This window comes from Zosterops lateralis (genome assembly GCF_965231275.1).
Source record: "Zosterops lateralis genome assembly, chromosome: 9".
Classification (NCBI taxonomy): Eukaryota; Metazoa; Chordata; class Aves; order Passeriformes; family Zosteropidae; genus Zosterops; species Zosterops lateralis.
In genome coordinates this window covers 23,903,525-23,928,856 of record NC_139769.1, presented here as the reverse complement: position 1 = coordinate 23,928,856, position 25,332 = coordinate 23,903,525, and the positions used below count along the sequence as shown (strand labels likewise).

General features: G+C 46.1%; 1 protein-coding gene across 1 annotated transcript in view; it reads right to left on the bottom strand.

Moving 5' to 3' along the window:
- LAMC1 (laminin subunit gamma 1) overlaps nt 1-25,332 on the bottom strand; it is a gene marked incomplete at its 5' end in the record, with an annotated part of 66,173 nt that overhangs the window by 8,934 nt on the left and 31,907 nt on the right. The window contains 17 exons of the mRNA XM_083867397.1: nt 918-1,074; nt 1,227-1,405; nt 2,093-2,235; nt 2,679-2,832; nt 3,123-3,368; nt 4,672-4,860; nt 4,956-5,177; nt 6,481-6,593; nt 6,789-6,978; nt 7,066-7,188; nt 8,066-8,202; nt 8,308-8,406; nt 8,505-8,622; nt 10,581-10,769; nt 11,671-11,837; nt 13,222-13,352; nt 15,307-15,611. Coding sequence (XP_083723523.1) covers nt 918-1,074; nt 1,227-1,405; nt 2,093-2,235; nt 2,679-2,832; nt 3,123-3,368; nt 4,672-4,860; nt 4,956-5,177; nt 6,481-6,593; nt 6,789-6,978; nt 7,066-7,188; nt 8,066-8,202; nt 8,308-8,406; nt 8,505-8,622; nt 10,581-10,769; nt 11,671-11,837; nt 13,222-13,352; nt 15,307-15,611 — 2,862 coding nt within the window. The remainder of the gene's footprint in view (nt 1-917; nt 1,075-1,226; nt 1,406-2,092; nt 2,236-2,678; nt 2,833-3,122; nt 3,369-4,671; nt 4,861-4,955; nt 5,178-6,480; nt 6,594-6,788; nt 6,979-7,065; nt 7,189-8,065; nt 8,203-8,307; nt 8,407-8,504; nt 8,623-10,580; nt 10,770-11,670; nt 11,838-13,221; nt 13,353-15,306; nt 15,612-25,332) is intronic.

Below are 25,332 nucleotides of genomic sequence, written 5' to 3'. Positions count from 1 at the left end.
ATCTATTCCCTCATCTTTCTCCAACCCCCACCCTGCTACCCCCTTATGTGGAACTATTATCTAGGCATGGATGCCAAGCAGGCAGTATAAATCTACCTAAGCTAAAGCTGAGAAAAGCTTAAGTGACCATTCTCACTGGCAGGAACCTTCCCAAGCAAATCCCAGCATTAGATGCACATTAGCTTTTTACCAGCTTCACACAGAGGACATATTTTCCCAAAGTGGTCTGAAATCACTGAACCAACTCCCAGGGGAACATCTTTTACTGCAAAGTCAATAGTCTTCTTCAGGGCTCTCTTTTCCAAAACATGCATCATCTTATACATTAAAGAGACCCTAAGGACAAACCACTGCCACAGACATGACAAACATCCTGCTCACAGACATCCCGTGGTAGGAGTGACAACACAAGAATAAATCTGAAACACAGTTTACAGGAGAAACAGCACTCTTCAGAATATTCTGCTCTTACGGCGGGATAATTAAGTTTGGCATCAGGATTTTGAAGCCTTCATTCTGATTGCTGATGATATCTCAACAAAAACTACTTGATCCCAAGATGTCTGAGTAAATTTAAAGCATAATAAGTAAACTGCAAAGTTTTCTGCTTGTTTAACAAATAAAACCCTCCTTTGCATCAAGAAAAGAGAGTAACACATAAAAGACTTCCATCCATACAGAGCTAGAGGCAGATCTTTACTTCCATGTACAACAAAGACCGCTGGTAGACCAGCATGGATAAAAGCACAGCCACTGTTGTTTTGATAAAAACATTCACTGACTCAATGCTGCCTGAAATTGCTGTCAATCCTGAAGCACAGCACTGGATTGAAATAAAACATGCTGTCTCCAAAGGGAACAGGAACATCAGGCAAAGAACTCATTTGCTTGGTCCATGTCTGATCAGGTCAACTCACCTTTGCTCTTTTGTGCTTCATGGAGCAACTCCATGACTTCTCTTTCTGCCTGCTTCAACCGCTCTTCGAAGGCTTCATCAGTTACAGTGTCTTCTCTGCTACCCAGATTTGCTATAAGATTTTCCAGCTCCTGCAGCCTTTGACGTTGCTCTGCCACCTACATGAGAGGAACAGAGCACAGCTATGACACAGCAAAGCACCTCGAGCCTCTCTGCTTTCAGCAACCACCAACAGCCACGGGCCGGAATGCTGCACAAGTGGACACATGCCACTATCTCCAGTGGTACCAACAGCAGTGTCTGGCCTTACCTTATCTTTCACTAATCTGTAGCAGGCTGGACACTCCTGGCAGCCTGGCCACGAGCGGTTGTAGAAATAGTTCTCCTCACACTGGTTGCAGCGGCTCCCCACAAAGCCTTCCTTGCACTCACAGTGGCCGTTCTCCCGGCACTGCAGGGACCGCGAGCCCTCAGGATCACAGTCACAGGCTGCAGGGAAGTCAAACCTCAGTCAGACTGCAGGAGAGGCAGAAATACCCTAAAATTTACAGGGTAAGAGGATATCCTTAATACCCTAAGACAGCTGCAAGAGCTATGGGGCACAAACCCACATCTGGACCTGACTCCTGATCGCAGCACTTCTACTCACAAGCAGGATCCAACATTCACTGTGTGTGTTCAGTGGTGCTATTACCTCTCCCACAGAGCATCATTCTACCCCACTGTACTGTAGCCAACTGCAGTTAGTTTTCCTGCTCTTTACAAGCAGGGATATCAATGAGGAAAATTTGGATCAACCTGCTTTGCAATCATGTTTACAAGATCAGCTGCTCCTCAAGACAGAACCTGGGGACACCTGCAGAGTAACTGTGTACATGAGGAAAACAGGGCTGTTGGAGACCAAGATGCAAAGAATGTACTTATATCAATGAGAAGTAGGCATCTACTAAGTTGGATATCTAGTAAGTTGGACAAGAAAAAGGTAACAAAAGAAGAAGGGGATAAGATATAGTACAGAAATAAAATTTCATCACAGTGTGGACATAAAAGTGCCAACTTCTGCTGTAATGAGGAACAAGGTGACTAAATACCTTCCCAGAGGCAGAAAGAAAGCAAAGGCAAGGCTGGGTGTGCAACATCCTTCCCATCTGCCTCGCTGTGGCCCCTCAGACTTACGTTTACAGCCCTCGGAGCCAAAGCCGAAGTGGTTGCTCTCACATGTGTCACAGTGCCGGCCGGTGACGCCGGGCTGGCACTCGCACTGCCCGGTCCGGATGTCACACTGCCCGCTGGTGGAGCCCAGAGCATGGCAGTTACACCTGGGGGAGAGGCAGACAGACGTCAGATGTGACACACAAGGGACACGTGGGGCAAAGTGTCTCTCTGAGGAGCACAGCTCAACATTTGCATTTGCCAAAAGCCGCTTTTCTTGCTGTGAAGATGCAGCAGGCGCGGCGCTGAGCTTTTGAACCATGGAAGGTCACTTGCTGCCTGCACTAAAAAAGGAACACAAGAGGCCCAGCTACAGTCACAAAGTCATGCGCCAGTTTTCTATTTAAAACCCTGATTTAGCTCTTTATAAAGCTATTTATAAGTCAGGCAATTTTTGTACGGCCTTAGTAGCTGCTCCTTGACCACTGCTCTTCCCAGCCACAGCAGGAGAGGCACACCTGTTACTTCTGACAAACATCACATTCCTCCACAATGTAAGCACAGACCCTCCAAAACCAGGGTCTCTGCCCCAAGCCAAGAGAAACCTCACCTCTCACAGCCACGTCCACTCTGGAGGTTGAAGAATCCAGGCTCACAGGCACTGCAGTCCCTCCCAGTGACGTGAGACAAGCACTCACACTGCCCAGTCACTTGATTGCAGATCGTCTGCTGATTCACTGTGCCGTAGGGATTGCAGTGACAAGCTGCAAAAATAAAAACGTATGGAGAAACATGCACAAAGTTAGAAATCCCTTGTGATGTTGGTACTTACCCCAACGGGCCTGCATCCAAACCACATGGCCACCCAGCCCCTGCATCACACAATGCTTTTGCTTTGATAACGCTAAGTGCCCACAAACACAAAGATTTCAGCAAGCTCAAACAACCAAACCAGGGTAAAGCCACTCATTGCTGCTGACAGGCACAAGTGACAGCCTGACAGCAGCTCTAGGGGACAAAACAGTTTTTAAAGGCAAGAAGCAGCCAGTCTCACCTTTGCACTTGTCAGAGGGGTCAGGGGCCAGGGGGTTCCCGAAGAAGCCATCCTTGCAGCGGTCGCAGTAGAAGCCGGCGGTGTTGTAGATGCACTTGAGGCACTCTCCGGTCTCGCGGTCGCAGTTGCCCACAGCGTTGGGGTCGATGTTGTTGTTGCACTGGCACAGCCTGCAGGGCCTCACGGCCCCGTTTCTGCCCAGTGGGTCTCCGAAATAGGCGTCATCACACAGCTCACACCTCTTACCTGGGACACAACACAGACACGGGTGCTGCAGCAGAAAGCCCCTTGCTGCCATCTCACAGGGATCTCCTTTGCAGGATCCCCTTCTTCCCTTTCATCCTCCCGTTGGGGCCAGGCACAAATCCCTCATCTCTAAATTCAAGCTGATTTTTCACTTGCATTATGAACAATTTCCATTCTTCCTTGCCCTTCTATCCCTTTAAGCCAAGCCTATTTGCTGCAATTTCTTGTTAATTTAAGAATCCGAATAGGTAGAGTTGTGTGGGGCATCACTGCTCCAGGAAGCTCCTCTGCCAATGAGACCTGCCAAACCTCCACAGGCAGCCACTGAAGCATCCAATTCAACAGCTTCCTATACTTATTGCAGATCTGACCTCCCCAGCCAGTTATGAGCTCCATTTCTTAGGTAGTTCTTGCAAAAACAAATCCCCTTTTTCCTCACATCCCAAAAAGGTGGTGTGAGACAGGAGGAACTCCTCTGCAATCACACAGTTACAAGAAAGACAAGCTGCTACAGACACCTAAGCTGAAGGGAACCGAGGGCTGGGACTCTGCTTTGGTTCACAGTGCAGTGGCACTCACAGCAACCCCCATGCGCTGTTATGTGCTTGGTCAGAGGCTTTCCTAAGCACTCAAGAATTTACAGGTATTCTGTACTTTAGACTCTGCTATGCCAAGCATAAAATCAGCAGAGAAGCATGAAGGCTGCCAGCCATCCTATGGCTTCCTTGCTGTTTGCAGGCAGAACAAAAGTTTCTGCTTAATAACTCATGCTGGGACTTCACAGCTTATTGCTAAGAAAAAAAAATCTATATCTGTTCACATATTACACCTTAAAATTGCTGAGCACTAGTTTGATTTTATATTTTTTTGGGCAGTGTTCATGAGTCACTGCAGCCTTCCTGCTCTTCCTAGGAAGCATCCTGTAGTGCCTCACTTGCTGGCAAACTGCACCTTCTAATTTTATTTCAGTCTGACCTGCCTTCCTAGCTCTTTTAAATCTATTTTCTGCCCAACACCATACCATCATCAGAGCTCTACTGGAAGGCAGCATGGCTCTCCTATACAGCACAGAAATGGTCAGACTTCGCAGCCTTTTGTTCTCAAGAACAGGCATGAAAAATATGTGACACCCCAAGCCTCACAAAGGACAAAAAATAGGGCTGAGGAAGGAAGGAAGGATTTGAACCAGAAGACACAGCAGCTTTCAGAGCTACTCATTGTGGATCAGAGAACAAGAACTAGCAGCAGACACATTTCCACAAGCATGGGGATGTAGAAAAAGGTGTTTTGTGTAGGAACACACCTGTAGTGCCAGCCTGACAGCTGGTGCACACAACCTCCTTGGTGCGGGGCACGATGGCACAGCTGGAGGTGCCTGGGCACGGGCAGGGCTGGCAGTCCGAGGCTGTGCCGGCCGTGGCATCGCCATAAAACCCATCGCTGCACTTTTCACAGTGAGTCCCTGCCGTGTTATCCCTGCAATTGCACATGCCTGGAATAGAGAAGGACATGAGTTTTGCCTCCCTGTCCAATCCACAAAAGAAGAACCATCGCCCTGCTGCTCCCTGTTTGCTCAGGCTCTCTTACCCGTCTCGGGATCACACGTCTCGCTGTGCCCGTTGCAGGCGCAGGGCACGCAGGGGCTGTATGGCCCCAGGCTTGGGGTCTCTCGCCGGTACCCAGAGGTGCAGCGCTCACAGAACTGCCCCTCGTACCCCACTGGACACGAGCAGCTCTCCACCCAGGCCACAGGCACACCAGGTCCAGGACGAGCACTTGTGATGGCGACATCATCCAGGTGACCGGCACCTAGAAAGCACCAAGGGGCAAACTTCGTGTAACCACTGAGGCTGTCACCCCTGCTTCCCCACACACAGCTGAACAGTATGAGGGACAGACAGGTGGGTGCAGCTGGTAAGGTGAATCAAGATGCAAAACCCTCCAGGAAGGCTTAGAGAGATGAGAAAAGATGCACTGGAGCTCACCGAGAGAGCATGTGGGGTAGGAAAGCGGAGAATGACAATATAGAGAAGAATCTGAGAACAGCAGGTGAGCAAGTACAGTCAATTAAAATTAAGTTGTATTTTGCATGTGTGTGGTTTCCATTTCCAAATCAAATACCAAAACCAATTCCTGGCTTTCAAGACGGAACAGACCACGTCTCTAGCAATTCTAACACACCATCTGCAAACCGCACCTCAGGACAAACTCTTCAACTATTTCTCTCAAGCCATTCCTTCCCCTGGCATTTCAGCACTTCCCTCCTCTACTCCCAGCCCCTCCCCTGGAGCAAAACAGAGCTCAGACACAACATAGCTGGCTTTTAACTTTTACCACTGGGTTTGCAGCACTGCAGCAGCTCCAGTGCACTAAGCAGAGCCTCAGCTCCTACATATTAGCAGTGGCTATAGCACTTGGGGATGTTTGCTCCACACCTTTCTTCCCCTCCATTTCACAACCCCACATTCCTCATGAAGGGCCACCCTGCTGAAAACACTTGCAGTTTTCCCACCCTTCTCAAAAGCTAATTCATCCTTTGCATCTTTCTGCAAAAATTCTTCATCACACCAGCAATACCTAAGGACAAATTTTTGCATCTAATTCGTGTCATTTTTATAAATCTTCGTAATGAAGAACTTTCACTCAGAGTATGCACAGGCAGCACTTTAGACCTTGTCCTTTCCATTTGTCATATCAAGGCAAGACCCGGAAAGACGAGAGATGTAACCATTTCCAGTGTAGTCAAACTTAAAGCCAAGTGTTGTAAACTTCCTACATCCGACCATGTCCTTCAGTACTCTATACTATGTATTTTTACCAATAGGAGGATAGTGGCTATAAAACAAAGCAAAATTCCCATGTCTAGAGCAAGGAAACAGCAGTTTTAAGTGTACAGTTTTCAGACATTCAAAGACAACACTCCTCTTTCCCATACCCTCTTTAGAAGGCCTAGGAGAAGATGCTACACAGGAATGCCAGGTGAAAAGCTACTGGCACAAGCTTTGCCAAATAAGCTGCCACAGTGTTTGTAGCTGGGCCCTACAATGAAGCAATCCAACACCAGAAAAATGAGTTTGCCCTCTCTTCTGCGACATTCTGCTCAGAGACTTACTTCTCTCACTGTATGTCCCACGGATCTTGATGGAAGTCAAGTTGTGGAGAAGCTTTTGGAATTCAAATGCCGTAAGAGCAGGCCTCCACGGGTAATCTGCAGCCTCATGGAGTCTGGGGAGAAGAGCCAAGCATCATCAGCACAGCTTTCAGCTGCTAACAGCTGCACCCTCTCAAAAGCTCCCCTTGCAACAGCGCTGCACTATTGCGACATCACCCACAGAAGTTTAAATCTAATGATCTCTTGTTTCCTCAAGAGCTCAGAGGCCAAAGGCAGCCCAGGCCAGGTGACAGCTGCTCCCACTGTACCTGAAGGTGTAGGTCTGCACATTCTCACTGGGGTAGGAGTTGCCCTGGGCAATGAGAGGCACCGACACTCTCAGCCCAGCCCCTTCCAGCACCAGGTCCTCTGCAGAGAGGCGCGTGTCCCGCCTGTCCACACGGAAGGAGAAGGTCAGGTTTTGCCCGTAACTCAAAACCTGGTTGCCCAGGAACTTGCCTGAAAGGGGAAGAAATCCTTACAGTTAGGGAACAGAACACAAACGGCACAAGCAGCACAGAAAACCGTGCTTTTAGAATGACCTACGTGGTGCAACGAAGTACATGGGGAAGTAGGTGTCTGAGATAACGGAGATATCCTGAGTGTCGGCACTCCACTGGAGCAAGACTTCCGAGCCATCACGCTGCTCAGCACGCCACTCATCCTCTCCTGAAGAATCAGACAGGCAAGAATTAACACCCGTGGAAGATGGAGATTTGCACACACTTATCCTGTCACGTTGTTCACATCTCAGTCAATCTAATGTGCATGGGCACTGACAGGCTGCAGAAAGCAGCCGCGCAGAAGAATTTAGATAGTAAACACCATCTTCCCAGTTTAAGCCCCTAACTCAAGTGCTGACTTGAAACCTCTGACAACTACTTGTCCAAAACCTCCTTTTCTAAAGAGCTTAAGCAGAGATAGACAACCCTACAGTTTTTCTAAAGGGCTTAAGCAGAGACAGAAAAACCTACCTATTTGCAGTCCCCTACAACTTGTTGAGAGTATGAACTGTTCTCCAGTGGAATTTGAATGAAAAAGATGTTCTTTTCAGACTGCACAGGATGAAAACATGCATACACATGAAACTAACTGTATGAAAAAACCAGATTTTTCCTGGGCTTACAGACTCATTGGAAACACAACTGTGTTTTACTCAGAGCCATGTAAACCCTGAATCTAAAGTGATTTTGATCCTCTCAATCAGAAAGTCCTGATTTGGTACTAGAACTGAGGAAACTCTGCTTTGTCAGCACATCTCTCAGGCTAGAAAAGGTTCCTATTTGCAATTCCCACTTGCACCTGCATGGTGTACAATAACTGTGTGCCTGAGGCCAGAGCTGTGAATTCATTCCTCCCCATCTGAACAAACAAGCTGCAGACATGGAAGCTCCAGGTAGCTTCAGCACTTCCAAAAGAGGGATCCTAGACCTGCCTGCCCAAGGTTTGTGGTCTTGCACAGAAAGGAAAGAGTTGGGGTTTTTTTAATCACTTCTGACTCAAGTCTACAACCCAACCTGAAATACAAAGGAAAGCTCAATTTTACCAAAGTCAAAGTTGGAGGTGATTCTATAGATACTGTAGCCCACAGCATTGGTGCAGACTGAGGAGTGTCCAAAACAGAAGCATGGGGTACAGCCTCTTGGATTGGAGGAATCCAGATGGAAAAATCCAGGTTTGCATCTGAAGAAGCAAAGGAAAGAGAATTAATTTCCCTGATGCTTAACCCCAGGTCCTCACTCAAATGTTTTTCATTCTTGAAACAAAGCCATGGGAAGAGAAACTCACCTCTCACAGTTGAATCCTTCCACATTGTCCTTGCACGCACACCGCCCTGTCTCGACGTTGCATTCCCCTGTGCTGCCAGCAGCATTGCAAGAACAGGGCCTGGGAGAGGCAGGAGAGAGATTAGTTCAGTAAGAGCCTCATATAGAAAGCTTAAAAAACCCCTAGTTTTCCTTTTAGAAATCTGCAATCTTCCTTACCTGCAGCCAGCTTCGGAGAGGGAGTGGAATCCTGGCTGGCAGCGGTCACACTTGTCCCCCATCACACCGGGTTTGCAGCTGCACTGGCCATAGCTGTCACACTGTGTGCTGAGGGAGCCTGTGGGGACAGCAGGGACAGGCACCTTAGCACTCACATATGGCTCCATCAGCTAGTCAAACTTTACAACACAGCCAAGAAATAAGGAAGAAGAAAGAGGGAAGCATGGCCTCCATCTGATGAGTGACAGCTTACCTAAAGACTGCCTCTAGTTCACAGGGATTTTTCTCCTAGCAGCTCTAGACAGATGAACTGTTATCTAGTCTTCTCAAACTATATTCAGCCTTTTATTCCTACCTACCTTTTTATATATAAAATATAATTTTAACTTCAAATTGCCTTCTCCTGCTTCATCCTCAGCACTACATTTGCATGCCTCCAATTCCATGTTTTACTCTGCAACATGTAATTTCCAAGATTTTATCCCCTGAATCCCTTGTGTTCCCCCTAATCAGTATCTCCCCTTTTCCTGACCTCTCCCTTTCACACTCCAATTTCCCTCCTTGATTCCCAAGTTGTATTTAAAGACTAAACTGCCTCTTTGGAGCAAGGCTGCATGTGCCATCATGAATCCTAGCAAACTCTTGAGCAAACCCCTCATTTTTGAAAGGACGCCTTCCTCACTACTGCTCCATTTAAGTGGTCTTGCACAAAAAGCAGTAGTAGGTTTCTTTAATCCATAGTGGGCAAAATGCTTTCTCCCAAGCATCCATGTAGCTGTCTGTCTCGGAGCTGCCAGCACTGTAAGGGTTAACTAGCATGAGAAAAATATTTTAATATACAGAAATAGTTGCTTGTTTCCACTTCAATCCACACCAGAAGATTATAGCAAAGTGAAGAGTTATAAGACGATTAAGCTGGACGGGACAGAACAACTCACAAAAACTTTACCATATACAGCCAAAGTTCAAATCCCCTTTGCACTCCCACTTAGGATTATTTAGGAAAAAAAGAGTACTTGACAAAAAATACCAATCCAAACATAGCCAGGAGATTCAAACATACCCTGAGTGTCAGTGTGTCATGGCATACAAGCTAACGGCTAAGTTATAAAGGTCTTTGAAAGCTGTCCCTAAAGACCTGAGAAGTCACCTCCCTGCATCTTTTCAGCTGCCTCAGCTGACACCAACCCTCAACCATTCTTAAAATAAGGCCTAACACGAGGACCTAGGAAAGCAGTCAGAGAAAAAAGGGCCTTTATTGGTCAAAAATTGCACAACTGAATGACTCCTTGACAAAATTAGATGGGAGATGCACCCTGGCAGACCTCTCCCTGGCTGCTTTTAGGGCATGCTGCAAGCAATGACTTATGCCAGCTACTCTTTTGAAACCTCACATCATATCTTACTACGTGTTACCCTTTTCCGTCCTTCTACCTTACTTGCTGTGGGCTGGTGTAGTTATGGGATCACTCCTTACAGGCTAAGTGATTCCCTTCACAACAAAAGACTTATTCTCCTGCCAGAATTACCCCCCTCCCCGTTTCTTTTAATGGAGTTTAACTACATATTTTGAGTTTACTTTGTTTTATCTGACCCCACCCCCTTTTGTGTTTAATGTTTCACTGGTTTGTATTTATAGTGCTTGGATACTCAGTAGGAGAAACTGATGCAGCAGCTAAAGTTCACTACAATTTCTCAGCATGAACAACTTCCAGAAATACCCACTCACATCATCTTGGTTATTAAGAATTTAAATTAGTTCTTTAGTACTGGGAGCATCCAGGGTAACACAAACACAGTGGAAAAAAAGATCTCTTTCAGAATACATCCGAAGAAGTAAGTGCTGCAGAGGTGACCCATCTGCCCCTGCCACCCTAACCCCACTTAGATCCAAGGATAACTTAAACCAAAACAGAACCCAATAAACATTTCCTATATGTAGAGAAAAAAAAAAATAAATCCAAACAATCCCTCCCTCTTTTTACCCCGGAGTTTGCAATGAGCTGCACGACTGAAAGAAGAGGTAGTTTTTGTGCATGGAAGTTTGCGAGCAGCCCTGCCTGCAGCGGTGCTCACCGACTGGGTTGCAGCTGCAGGGCAGGCAGGGCTGGTCGCTGGCCAGGCGGTAGAAGCTGTGGCGGCAGCGCTCGCAGTGCGGCCCATCCGTGTTGCCGGCGCAGGCGGTGCAGTGCCCGCCGTGGCCCGTGGCGCGGTACAGCTCGGGGTCGAAGTAGCACTCCTGGGAACGCCCGTTGCAGTCGCACGCTGCAAAAAGACACGACAGTGACCAGCCTGTCCCCACAGCACAAAACCCACCCTGCACAGTTCAGTGTAGAGGAGGTGGAGTAGGAGCTTTTAACCACTCCAAGACCTGAAACAAACTTGAGATGTTCTCATCAATGCCCAAAAGAAAACCAGCATTTTCTACCCCGCTTCTTTCGTCATCTCCCCACACAGCACCACCAATCTCTGTCCTCCAAACAAGAACAAAAAGGTAACATGAGGCTACTCGATGCCGTAATTAGAGCTTCTCCCCTGGATTGCAAGTCCCTAGACAGGCAGACATCCCAATTTCACTAGCCCATTGAGGGAAGCCAAAGACAGCTGGGACCTATCTAGACACACAGAAGTCAGACAGGAAGAAAACTTTTCTGTCTGAAAAAGCTTCCCCATAAAGTAAACTACCAGGAGCTGTGGTCTGGGACAAAACACCAAGCAAACTGGTGCTCCATGACAGAGACCTGGATTTGCGGTCCAGAAATTAGATAAAATAATCAACGAGTAATTGTAAAAACCAATAACCTAAACACAAAAATCAGCTGATGCTAAATGAGGAGCTTTTGAAAGGGCAGTTATACTCCAGCATAGTAAACAGATATCTCTTCCCACGGGTCTCCTAAAGTACAAGCCTGTACATTTTTGCAGGACATCTCTTTCCTAAAGGTGGTTCCCATCCTTCTCCAGAAAGGAAATGCCCATTCTTAGGGATTTACCAGAAATCTCCCACAGGACAGGAGAAGAATGACCAACAGTCCCATGAACTGTGCTTAATGCTGGCTAACTGCAACTGAGACAAGTTAAAAGAAGGCAGGGCCAGCTTGTGGCTGCCAGCAGAGGGAGGGGACCCTGCCCCAGACGAGTTGCCCCCGAGTACAGCCGCACATACGCAGGCACTCGTTGGCGCTCTCCGCGGTCGCTCTCCTCCACGGGCGGTCATTGAAGAAAGGAAGGCACTTTTCACAGTCCACCCCAAATGTGTTGTGCTTGCAGTTGCAGACCAGCTTCCCAAGCTCGTTCTTCACACACTCACTTGCGTGCCCATTGCATTTGCACCTGGTTCAGGAGACGTAAGGAACAGGTATTAAAACTCCAGGGCTCCAGGTCACTCACAAAGCAACACCAAAAAATAGGGCCCAGATCTCAAAATCTGAGATGAGAGAAATTTGAAGGTAGATGTTACAACAAAATCGAGAAAAAAACTGCAGTCATTCAGCCTGGAGAAGAGGAGTCTTCATGGTTATCTTATGGAGGCCTTCTAATATCTAAAAAGGGTTTACAAGATAAAAACTTTTTATCAGAGCCTGCAGTGATCGGACAAGGGGCAGTAATTTTAAACATCTTTCAAATTTTAATTTGAAAGATGGTGGGGTTAGATTGGACATAAGGAATCGGGGTTCTACAGTGAGGGTGGTGGCACAGACTGCCCAGAGAAGCTGTGGCTGCCCCATCCCTAGAAGTGTCCATGGCCAAACTGGACAGAGCTTGAAGCAACCTGGGATAGTGGAAGGTGTCCCTGCCCACAATGGGGTTGGATGATCTCTAAAGGTCCCTTCCAAACCAAAAAATTCTATGAAACAAAAGAGGTGCAGCCTGCTCTAGGGTGGGCATTTAGAAAGGGAAGAAAGGTAACTAACACCTTTTCAGTCTTCAGACTAACCTGAGTAGGAGAAGCAAAGATTTAGCTGGCTTTATGTTAGTAAATTTTCCACAACTTCGCTCTTGTCAGAGCCCAGAACACGGTATGTTCGCTGGGTGTGGGCTATTGTGGTATCAGTAGGAAATTAAATAGCACAAAGGTGACTAATACAGAAGCCCAGGAACCTCCAGACTGGTGGTGCAGCAAATACAAATCCCAGTCTCAAGACCACCACATGCAAACAGTCCAAAACCCTGGTCTCATCTCTGTTTATTAAAACATTTTATCATCAACTACTTAAGGTTTAAACATACTACAATAGACTTTGGCAAAAGGAATGGACAGCCACAACCATGCTGTACCGTGTTCTGGATCTCCAAAGGAAATAGCTTCTCCAATATATGTGAAGTAGAGACACTGAGATTTTCTACTTACTGTTACTCTAGAGTACAGATATGGGCAGAGAACAATTTAAAAACACATTAAAAATGCACAAACCACAGAGCAGAAAAAAAATTTCTTCTTTTGTTACTTTTTTTACCACTTACCTTCTCAAATCACTTAATATTTCATTTAATCAAGGAAAAAAAGTTGATCTCTGCCAGCCCTGAAGTTATAGCCACAAAAGCTTATACACAATATTTGCAAATTACATAAAATTCATTCTCATGCATTCTTGATTTAGGACAGTCAGTAAAGACCAGTCTATTGCTATCATGTGAATACAATCAGTATCTTTAAATATGTCTAATAAAACTAACCAAAAACTTTAGTAAGCACAGAGTTTTATTGTCTACTCACCTACCACCCACAGCAAAATCAGAAATTGCATAGTAGTAAGACTTGAGAACTTTTGGGTCATTGAAAACTTCATCTCCAAATGTGTTCAGACGGTTGAGGGTCACTCTAATATCTGTAGCTGTCACCCATTCCTAGATCAGACAGAAATCCCATCAGATGAAACACCCTCTCCCTGAGAGTACCAGTCATTAGCAGTTCTATTAATGAAGTCATTCAGCAGCAGCTGGTTCCTTCCCCGTTGTTTTCCCCTTTGCACCTTGGGAACACACATGCTCCTGCCCCAGAAGCTTTATGCCACATCCTCTTGGCTGAAATGTGTTCTCCTGAGCTTTTCTCCTCTCTGGAGACTCTTCCCAATGCCTCTTCGCATCCTGACTGCTTTCAACTAGGAAGCAGTGAGTAAACTCCCCAGCAAAAAGTGCAGGGCAGGCAGTTATGCCAGCTTGTTAACTGTACATATCAATCTGGCTGTAGTTTTCCTGCAAAGCTATGCAGCACCAATGGGAAAAACTTTACGGTACATTTGTCTGCAGACATATTGCACCAGACTAAGAGACAGACAAAGGAGCGAGGCCAGGGGAGGCTGAGGAAGACAGGCAGACCTGACTTGTAACACAAGAGTTGTTTATAATATTTACACCGTGCCTGTAACACACTGCCCTGCCCTCATGCAGCAGCAGGCAGCACACATAGCCTGTTGCCAAATTCCATATCACATTCTGCCAGCCACTACATTGGCGTCTCCTTGGTTTTATTACACCCTTTACAAAGCTATTTTCCTTCAAACACCATAAAAAAACAACACAAAGAAACATCCCTGTATGTACAACTGTGCAGCACCTGTGTCACTGCTCCGCCAGTAACAGAGTGTTTATTTACTGAATTACAAACACTGATGTAAATACATGGAAATACTGATCACAATATACACATTTACTTCAGTTCTGAAAAGCAACACCAAGGGTTGGTACATATTTTAGGAAACTGGTGTTCAGATCTCTGTTCCTTACCTAGAGAAGTTTATCAGAAAATTGTACACATTGCTAACTTGAAATCTTGTTCACTTTAATGATAAGGCATGGTTTTCTGCACGGGTTAGCTACACCAATGGTTTGGAGGTGGCCAAACTGGTTCTTTTCCACTTCAGAAGTTCTTTGTCCTTTCCCATTAATCTTATTTTTTTCATTTTACTTTAGTTTGCAGAAGCAACCCCAGTAGATTCTGCTCTCCTGCCTGGGAATCAGACACAAGCAAGCCCTGAGCGTGCTGGGTGCTCGTCTCAGTCTGCTCCTGCTACTCTAAGAGCAAAGGGAAATGATGGTAATTACAGCTCTGAAAGAAGACAACAAGCCCCAGTGAGGCAAACCCCACAGCTTCCGCTCCTTGTTATGATATAAACTGGAGAAGTCATCAAGCAGCACGCAGAAACTGGCAAGTAAATCACATAAACTGGTGCACTTAGTATGCTCCTGACCACTGCCCAACCACTCCTGTAAATGCAAAAAAAAAATTCAAAAATGTTCAACAACAAAAAAACCCTGCCAAAACCCACTTGCAAGAAAAAAATATCAAGGATAAAATCACACCTCTCTTCTTCAACACACATGTAATACAACAGGGTAGGGACTCCTGTAATGCTTTGTGTATTTAGAAGAACCTTACATTTCTTACTTTCTTTCTGCTGAAATATACATGCAGATGCCTCAAATATTAACTGAGGACTGAGACTTCACCTTCCTCTGTCCTTGTATCTGAAACAACAGCAGAATATCCACAGCTGCTTTCTAAGCTGGCAGAAATTTACATTCATCCTCTGAAGACCTCCATGAAGCCTACTGACAAATCACCCCTAACACCACCGGATTTGCTTTTTTGTACCATAAACTTACTATCAATAAACTCAAGAGCTCACCTCTTCCTTCCAAAGCCTCTCTGTGGATTGTCCATCCCAACCTAGCTGTGCAGGGCCTTTCACTCTGAGTCAGGGCTGTAGTGCAGCCCAGTCAGCACAAAGCTACTATCCACAGCGACTCCACAGGGAGACTCAACTCATTGCACCTGACTGACACAGTCCTGCTCACATACCTGCAGCACAGGGCTGTTGTCAAAGTTGTAGGCGCTGGGCCGCCCCTCCAGGGTCGAGAAGGCCACATTGCCTCCGGTGAGAGGGGAGATGTCGCTGAACTCATCGGTGCAGAGCGCCTGCTGCTCGTCCTCCCCGGTGCGGATGAAGCCGCGGTTGATTTTGTGGTAGGTGCTCTCACAGGAGCCGCTGTAGTACTGGTAGGGCACCCAGGGGCCGTCCTCCTGCGTGCGCTTGTAGATGGCAAAGCTCTCGGGCCGGCTGGTGTGGAACTTGAGGCGCACGTACGTGATGTCAAAGGCTTTTCCTGTGCGGGAGAGGAGACGTGTGAGAAAGACTCGAAACTGAGAAACAATGGAATGAGCTCCACTGAATTTCTCTCTCTGGAGAAACATCTCCCAGCATTATCCAGAAGGATGAGCATGTCCAGCAACACCAGAAGTATCTCTTCCAGTCCAGTACTGTATCTCCAATGAAAGACAAGGTGAAGGAACTGAAAGCAGAAGTTGAAGGCAGGCTGAATAGATAAATAAAGAGACCTACAAGCTTCCATGCAACGAAACACATTTCAGAAGCTACAATTCTCTTCCATAACACATAACAGACTACATCAGACACATGAGTAGTTTGTGTGTATTTAAGGCCAAGCCCAAGTTAGTCATGACATTTGATGACATTTCTCACAAATATATGCATGGAAGAAACAGTATTAACCAGAGAGGAACAAGTCACACTGTAGAGCCTGGTTTGTACCTCTGCTGCCTCCCTAAATAGACAATACCTCAACCTCTTTTTACAGCTCACAAAGCTTTTCCTCCAGCACTGAGCCTACCAAGTACAGCCTTCTTCTATTCATTCTCTGGGAGAAACAAAATGAGGTTTAAGTTTCCCACATCATACAACTGAAGTCACCAAGGCATTTTTCAGAGCAGAGTGCAATGATTTACAAGCTACCCACGTTCTCCATCTCCTAGGAGGATGAAAGAAAATCCACCTCCTTGCCCTCTGTTCCCCTCCTAACCACTCTGTGGCAGTCAGCACATCATCCTCCCTCATGACTCTCTCCAGTGCCTTGAGCATCTACCCCCATGCACATAAACCAACTGCCCAGGGGAGTCACACCCCTGAGAGAATCCATTAGGAGAAAAGGACCACAACACTCTTCAGCCACCTTTGTCTGCTATCCACGCTGGCCAAGGGGCTGGCCAAGGGTTCCCAGGAGGAGGCATACAGCTGTGTACCAGCTGCTCTTGCTCCACTTCAGCAAGCAGACTGTGTACAATCAGGACACCCTGGAGCATGTAGGGAGTTTGCTAAAACAACGTTGAGTTTGTTTGGAATAAAACTCCGGGTGTTTAGTCCTTGCCACGCTCTTTTATGCTCCCACCACTTCCAAGAAAAACAGTGCTCTAAGCAGAACTTGCAGCCATCACCAGTTCTTTCATTGATCAAAAAAAAAAAAAAAAAAAAAAAAAAAAAAAGCTACTAGAAGAGTTTTGGCTGATTGAGAAACAGGATTTTTCAGCCTGTAGAAGTCACACGGATTTAACCTCAACTTGTAAAATGAATGAACTGTACCATGTTAAATTTTAACGTGAGGCTTGGCACTTGCTGAAGTGCTCACCTCCCTCACAAGTGAGAACAGACCCAACGGCACCACGCAGCAAGAACAGAGTGTCCTTGAAGGACACACGCACAACCCCACAGCCATGAATTAGGTCACGAACCAGTTCTGCCCTGCAGCCCCCCCGGGATTAGGCCGGGGGCCAGCCGGCATTAGGCACGTCACACCCACAGTCTGGCACGAGGGAGGAACCAAAGTAGCAGCAGAAGCACAGCAAAAGGTCCAGAAACCAACATACCTGAAAAAGAATTAAAGTAAAAATCAAGATATACTGAAAAATTATGTCCCCCAACGCGTTTCTTTGGCGCAGCCTGGCTTTTGGTAGCAGGGGGGCCCACAGGGGTAGTTTCTGTGAGAAGCTTCCAGAAGCTTTCACCGTGTCCCACAGAGCCAATCTCTGATGGCTCTGGAGATGGACACACTGCTGGCCAATCAGAGAGGTTGGTAACACCTCTGTGATGACATATTTAAGAAGAAAATCCAAACAGCACGTGCACAGTGTCTTTTTCCAGGGCTGGCGAAGCGCCGCCGCCAGGGCCATCCCGGTGCAGCCGATGGGAACGGCCAGAGCCGCCTTCTCCGGCTGGCCTCGCACACAGCGAGCCCCGCCTGCCCCGGCCGGGCACTGGGGCGGGGGATTCCCCTGCCCGGCCCCACGGAGAGAGGGGTCAGACAGTGCTGGTGCTGCATGGAGAGAGACATCAAACTGTGCCCCTGCCACTGCACCGAGAGAGGCATCAAACAGCGCCACTGCCAATGGGGCCGCAGGGTCAGCAGTAAAAACATGGCAAGTGACTGCCCAGAGTAGAACCTGGACAAGATCAACCTCCCAGCACTGCGGGATCCTGCAGGAATCTTCCAATTAGTGTAACTTGTTGGCAATGGTACCTACAAGGAGCAGTTTTTCTTCCAGTCAGAGAAGAGGAGGAGGTGAGGACACGTGAGGGAAAACAACATGGCAGCACCAAGGCCAGGGGAAAAGAAAGAGGAGGAGGACACGCTTCAAGTGTTGGAGCAGAGATTCCTCTGCAGGCCCTGGTGAGGACTGAGGTGAAACAAACTGTCCTCTTGTCATGCATGAAATCCACGGGGGATGCAGAGATCCACTCACAGCCTGTGGGGAAAGTGGAGTGGGTGGATGGCAGGGAAAGCTGAGATCCAGTGGAGACCCAACTAGAACAAGAGAGGGCCCCTGCTTCCAGAGAGTGAGAGAAAAAGCCCTTCCTCCCAAATTAGAGCAACCTGTCCTTAAAAGACTGCACCCTCTGGACAAATGGCCCACACCACAACAGTTTTGGGATGACTGTTTCCCCGTGGAGGGACCTCACAGCATAAGAAGAAAAAGACTCCTCTCCCTGAGTGAACAGAAAAAGATCTCCAATGATGAACTGACCAAAACCCCCATGCCCTGTCTCCCTGCACTGTCAGTGGGAAAGTGGAAGGGCTGGAGGAAAACAAGTTTATTTATTTTAAACACTTATTTTATTTCTCATTATCCTCCTCTGACTCTGTTAAAAACAAATTTTCTTTATAACTTTAAAATTGAACCTGTATTGCCCTTAAAGTGTTTTCTCCCAGTCCTTACCTCAACTCATGAGCCCTTCATTAATTTTTTCCCCCTCTCCTCTGCTCAGCTGTAACAAAAGAAAGTAAGCAAACGACTTTCATGGATAGCTGGCATTTGGCCAGTGTCAAACCATGACTCCCCACAATAGAAAAAGACCAATTTGGTGTTTAAGCCACCCACCAAATAGTATTGTCTGTGTGTGACAGGCAGAACAGCTGGGATGTTATACAGACACAAGCCTCCCAACACTTTTTAGTAAATACCCTTTCCTATTTATATCATGTGTGCATTTATGGATGACCTAAGCACAAGACTGGAAGCCAGACATTCACAATTGTGGCTCTTGCTCAGTACCAGCTCACTGTTGGTTTGGGGTTGATTATTTAATGAGATTTTCTTACACAGAGAAAACAAGAGAGAAGCAAGCACCATCATTGATGCCAAACTGCTTTCTTCCAAAGGAACAACACTCAGCAGTAACTTAGCTTAGGCATTCCCTCCCCTTCCTGCCCAGTCCAAGAGATGAATCCTGTTTGGAGTGTTTTTCTCATGAATCCTAATGAAGGTAAGAAACAGGCATCCTGTGTACAAATCAGACCCCCCCCAGCTTTCCTGTTTCTCTCACTACATGGGCTCTTCTCAAAGAGAGCTCCTCACTGAAGGCAAAATATGCTTGAGGTAGGAACAACCTGCACGTGCAGGAACTCAAGACAGACACAAGACAATAGGCTGGAGACACACAAGCATCTTTTTCAGGACCATGGTAAACAAACTTAGGATGTACTTCACATCTTTTCCAGGTAAAAGGCAAGGGCTCTAGGAAGCAAATACTTCCTCCTTCTGCAGGACTACCCTAGTGTGTTGACCCACAACTTGGCAGCCTATCCCAGAACTTCACAAACATCTTGGATGGAGAGCAACTAAAACCACAACTACTATCATAGTTTCATCACTAGTAAAAGTGTCATCAGCTTAATGAGAAAGTTTTCTTTGAGCTCACATGGTAAGATAAAGCAAAATCTAACACTGAAAAGTCAGTCCTGGTGGGATTTCTTTGGGCAACTTTAATGACAAGTGAAAACAGGAAAACATCAGCCAAGAGCAGCCATTCTCTAAGTCAAGAGGGAAGCCAGAGACAACAATGAAGGTCACTTCATTAAACTGTGTCAGCTGAATTGTCAGGAATACCCTGCTCTTTTGAATTGGGGTGGTTAGTTTTCTTCTACTAGTACTGCATTCCTCTGGTGTGAAGCAAAACCCCTGTGTTCAGGCTTCATCAAGATGGAGAGGAAATGCTTCAAAAGAATCCTGGGAATGATGAGGGGGCTGAGCATGTGCTTTTACTCACACACACAACTTTCTGCTCTAGATGAAAGGCCAGGTCACAGGCTGCTTGCCCCAGAAAAGAACTACTTTCTTCGCTCTCCAGTGTAACTGAATTATGATCCCTGTTTCCTGATAAGGTCTCCCACAGCTCCTTGTGAAAGCCCCAGCTCAGCTAAAGGCACAGCACATGCCAACTGCACCCTGGGCAGCATGAAAACATTTTCCCTGGGAACTCCTTCTGCTAAATGGCAAGGACCCTCCCTTTTTCATCTCCAGTTTTACATGGCAGGCCAAGAAAATGCATTCAAACCCCTCCCAACTGAGCAACCCACGTGAAAAAGACATTTATGGCAGCTGGCAGCGTAGCTCCTTGAGCAGTGCAGTTAATGGCATTAAAGAGGAATGCAGTTAATGCACAGAGACTGGCTGTGCACTGCCTTGCTGGGTAAATACTGCTGGAACAATGGAGTTTGCCCAAGACCAGCTGACACAGTGTGGAAACGTGTTTCCCCACTGTTCACACTGAACATAAACGCTGTGCTTAACAGCTTGGCAAGTTCTTTGAGGTTGGAGAGCCTTTTTCTAGCAAAGATAAGCAGCCCAGGTTGCTTTCATGTCTTGCCGGGCTGAATAAACATATACAGCTATTATGCTAAGAAATGGTGACAGGTGAAATAACCAGGTGAAAGGCAGTTTTAAACATTACACTTAGAAGACAAAAAGACATTGTTCTCCTGTTCCTAGAAGCCAGTACTTACTTGGAGCTCAGTTTGGCTTAGAACTGTCTGATAGTGTCAATTGTGAGGTAGTTTGTCCCTGTGTGTATTGAGAAGTGGCAGATCTATTTTGCAGGAAGAACTCCAGATGCTGGAATCAGTGACCATGAGCTTAGTGTTTCACAAGTGCAACCTGATATGTGTTTGAAGCATCCAGAGCTCAAAATCACAAGCCACACATTTTAAAAGTGCATCTTTTCCGAGGCATGGAGCTGTTCACTAGCAAGTGACAAGGTGACACAACAGCCAGTCCCCTCTGACTATTCAGGATGATGCAGAAAACCTTTAATCCCTTTCTCTACTGTAAGCAAGCATATATATAAGCCCTCAAGACAATATTGCAGTAAAATGTTCAGCATTGTTTGATTCAGTGAATACTGCCCCAAACAACCTGCTCACATTGTTGGGTTTGGCCAGCTGTCATCAGCAATTACAGCTCTCCCTCAGCTGGGCCATTGCCAACTTCAGTATGCCATGGTCCACCAGGAAATGTGCCATGCTAAAACCCATATAAGCAAATGCCATTTAGATCTTCAGAAACTCCTCCCTTTTCCCTGAAGTTAGGAATTGGTCCTACACACAAAAGACCTCCTTGTATTCAGGCCCCTCAGAATGGATGGATAATTTACATCAGGAAAAGTGTCCTGCCAGCTGGCATGATGACTACAAGTGTTGAATTGTGAGCAGATGCCTGGGTAAGATAAGCCCAGAGGACACTCAAGCCTCCTTCATTATCCCACTCAAATACTCTGCACATGGGACTGGCACATGGGAAGAATCCATGCTACCTCTCCTGCATACAGCCACTGAGTTCTGCTGAGAGGAAAAAAAAAACCCACCCGAGAAGACTGCACTGGGCAAAGAATAAAACCTTTGCAGATTTGTTTTCCACAAAATCCACGGAGCAGTAATGAAATGATTAAACTTTATTGTTTCTCTTGGTTGGCTCCTGGTTCAAGGCAGCTTTTCTCACACAGGTACTTGCTGACAACCTAGGTAAAGGTTAAAAGAGTTGAAAACAAGCCCAGTAACAAATAGAGCCCACTTAGTACTTTTTGTCTGGATTTCTTTCCCATTTTGCAGTGACAGGGCAGAGAACAATCAAATAAAACTGACATTTCATTTTGCTTTTTTCTTCTGACCTTTTTCCCCATCATTCCCAGGAAGATATGCCAGCTTTCCCAGTTACTAGACCAAAATGTGCTCCATGCCATTCACCCTTATTCCTGCCTCCACTCTGCCCTTCTTGAACCATCAGCTCTCCCAGCACCCAGCAATGCTGGACCAGCCATGAGCAGAACAGACTGACTCTGATTCTTGCAGACACACAGATCCCAGAACCTCACACAAGCAGTGTGCCTCCTTGCAGGGGACAGAAACCTGGATGTCAGCAGACAGAGGCCAGCAAGTTCACAAGGTCTTCTTTAAGACCAATCGTTGCATCTTGAGCCAACTGACCACTCCAAGTTCTCACCTTCTGCAGTATTTTGTTCAGCCTCCCATGCTAAAAACCCTGCCACAGCCTTCCCTCTGGATCACAGGGGCAGCAAATGAGAGGGTATACTTAAGGAGAGTTATCCCATCTGATGGAATGGGATAGGATTTTTCAGTATGCAGATGGGCAACAAGAGCAGGAGGGGAGGAGACTGAGAAACACTCTGAGACACTTGTTCTTTTGGAATAAAGTACTTTCATTAAACAACAGCCCAACACCTGCAAGATGTGTAAGTGCTAAGCTATGTCGCTTGCATCACACATACATGAAAAAGCCACACTTTGACCAAAACTGAGAAATTTCTGTAGTTCTAGAGTAAATGCCCTTTACAGCTAGATCCTAGCTTTTCTGAGAAAATTTGCAGAGGAGGAGGAAGATAAGGGCACTGGTATTGCACAAGCAAATGGAATATCCAGCATCTGAAAAAGGGAAGTAAAGGATTTCCACTTTCTGTGGAATTCCACTAGGGAAATAACTCGATACAGAAGCACAGACAACAGTTCTCACATGCCAAGCTCTGGCCTTTATAGGAACACAAACTAGTAATAACAAATCTTAGGTTTTATTTTCTTGTCCTTACCTGAAGAGCCTCAAGATTTATGTGCATATATCATGAACAAGAAAGGCCTGAAGGATTTTAAGTCTATTCTTAAACCATGCCCCACCAAACCAAAGATTCTGGCATGTGGAGAGACGGGTGCTGGGGTTTTAAAAAAGCCTGACAGATACAAACATGGATTGTTTTTTCTGGGAGCCCATTCTAAGACGGGGACAGAGGAAGGAAATGTGTTTGGGACACTGGGGGAATGAGCACAGCCTGGAGCATGCTGGAATGAAGGCAAACTCCCACCACCCCATTAGATCATGCATTCTTCCAGCACTCCCAAACAAAGGCATCATTGACTCCTGTGCGTGGGCGGCTCTGGACAGCCAAAGGCTGCCCAGTAAATTATTACATGATAATCCGACATTGATAGGTCATCAAGGCTGCTTGTTTTAGTCATGTTTCCAAAGGGGTGAGGCTTATTTCCCCCTGCTCTGGGCTGAAGGCAGCCTTGCAAAAAATGCATTTTTTCATTTGATCACTTTTAAGTCAGTGTAAAAGTTACAAAACCTTATCCACTAATTCAGTACAGCTTGATGCCTTATTTGGACAGCTTTGATGCAAAGATGTTAAGTCCATTTCCCAAAACAGCCAGCTGTGTTTATTCACTGGGGAACTGGGAAGATCCCATGTCCAACACAAAAGTCCTGGCTGCACAGGAAGCCTCCAAGTCCTTTTTCAGCACAAACGATAAAAGCTCATTTTAAAAAGGCCTTTTAAGCTTGGCAAGCACAGCAGATCACAGATGATCAAGGATGCCATGGGCAGTTTTGGGGAGGGCTCCATCTTATTCATGTATCTGGACTGCAAAGCAACCTCCTGCCACCAGTATCAGCACCAAAACAAGCCAGATTGGTGTTACTGTGGGTTGGGATCCTTGGAAAGTTAATTTGTTTGTATCAAAGGTCGAGAAGCTCCTCCACAACCCCTACATAACAGGTATTCCCACCAATGAAGGAATACAGGAAAGTGAGAGTTTACTCTCACAAAACAGGGGCTTTACCCAAGAAGCAAAGAAAAAAAAAATCAGGAAAATTTATGTATGTAGAAAAGACAAAACTTGTGTTTTGTCTTCTATTCTTGGCAGAAGAATGCACAGTTGTTACTTTCCTTTCATTACTGACAGTCCAATGACAACACCAACAGTGAATGCAGTAATAACAACCCTTAAAAACTGACAATTCTCACCCATTCCAAGTCACTGTGGGACCTTGGTGTCCAAGCAAGATTACATTTTCCTAAGAGTTTTTCTCATGTTGGAGATACAACTACCATCCAGTAAAATCTGAAGCAAGCAACCAGCACCACCACCACAGCCCCATGAAGATCAGAGCTGGTGGCAGCAGCAGGCCAGAGAAGATGCACCAAAAAGCTTTCCACCAAATTGGACACTTTCCATCCTTGATCCCTGGCAACACAGAAAAGCATCTCTCGTGAATGTTTCTTGTGTAAGACCACATCTCCACAGGAATCACAAGAAAGCAACAAGTCTTACCCACTTTCAAGTCATTCTCATAGTCTTCAACTTAAAAGAGCAAATCCCATTTTGATAATATCCCCTTAGAAAACTTAATTTGACAGTAGGAAGTGTTGGAGGGAGTATTCCTGATGTTCATCTCCAACTGTACCTTTTCAGAGGTAGAGATGTGGAGATGGAAGAATGACTGAGAAGACAGACACTAAAAACTACCTTCAAACTCCAAAAGTTTAAATAGCTAAAGAAAACTGAAGTCACAGCTTCTTTTAAATATGGTATTTAGCCAATTGGCAAAAACATGATTTCCTGTAAAAAGAAAACAAGTCTACTGGACTGTAGTGCAGTACCTTTAAAGAAATGTAGTATCGGATAATCTGGTGAGAATTGCGAAACCATTTCTTTAAAGGACAACTAGATTTTACTGACTTTTGAGGGAGGAAAAAAAAATCAAATAAAAAGCATTTTGTGAATGCTGCTAGTGCAGGAATGTCAGCAGGTTTTCTTGAGGCCTGTTTTCCTTCTGCATGCCCTCCCAGGAGCCTCACCCTCCAGCAGCTCAATGCCCTCCCCCTGCTCTTTCAACCAGCACACCTAAAGTCAAAGCATGTGTGATGCTTTGGTTTCAGAAGTCCAACAAGATGATCAGAGCCAAAGATGTCCTGACCAAAGGCAGCATGAAAATTATCTTGGATGGTGCCCATGTGTGGGTGAGATGCACCCTGCTCCAGGCCCAGCACTCCTGAAAGTGAGCACACCAGCTCTCCACTGGAGCACTGCTGCTCCACCCAGTTCAACGGCTCCATCACTTATCACAATCAGCCGCTAATTTCTATTAAATAACATTTTGAAGCCTTTTCCCCTGTCAAAAGGCAGCACTTTTCCCACTCACCCCTGATCCACATGTGCTCACAGCCTGCAACAGCTCTAACACCTGGCTTTGCTCCTATCTGAATTAGATATCAAAAACACACAGCTCATATTGTTGAGCTTAATTAAGAACAAATTAAGTGATATGCCTACATACAATGAGTACTCTAAGTAGCAGCAAGTTCAGCAGCTCTGGGAGTAACATGACCCACCAGAGTGACTCACACACTGCTGGCTGTACAGCCACAGAGAGGCAAGAAATGTTCCTTGCACAGATTGCTGAATTCTTTGG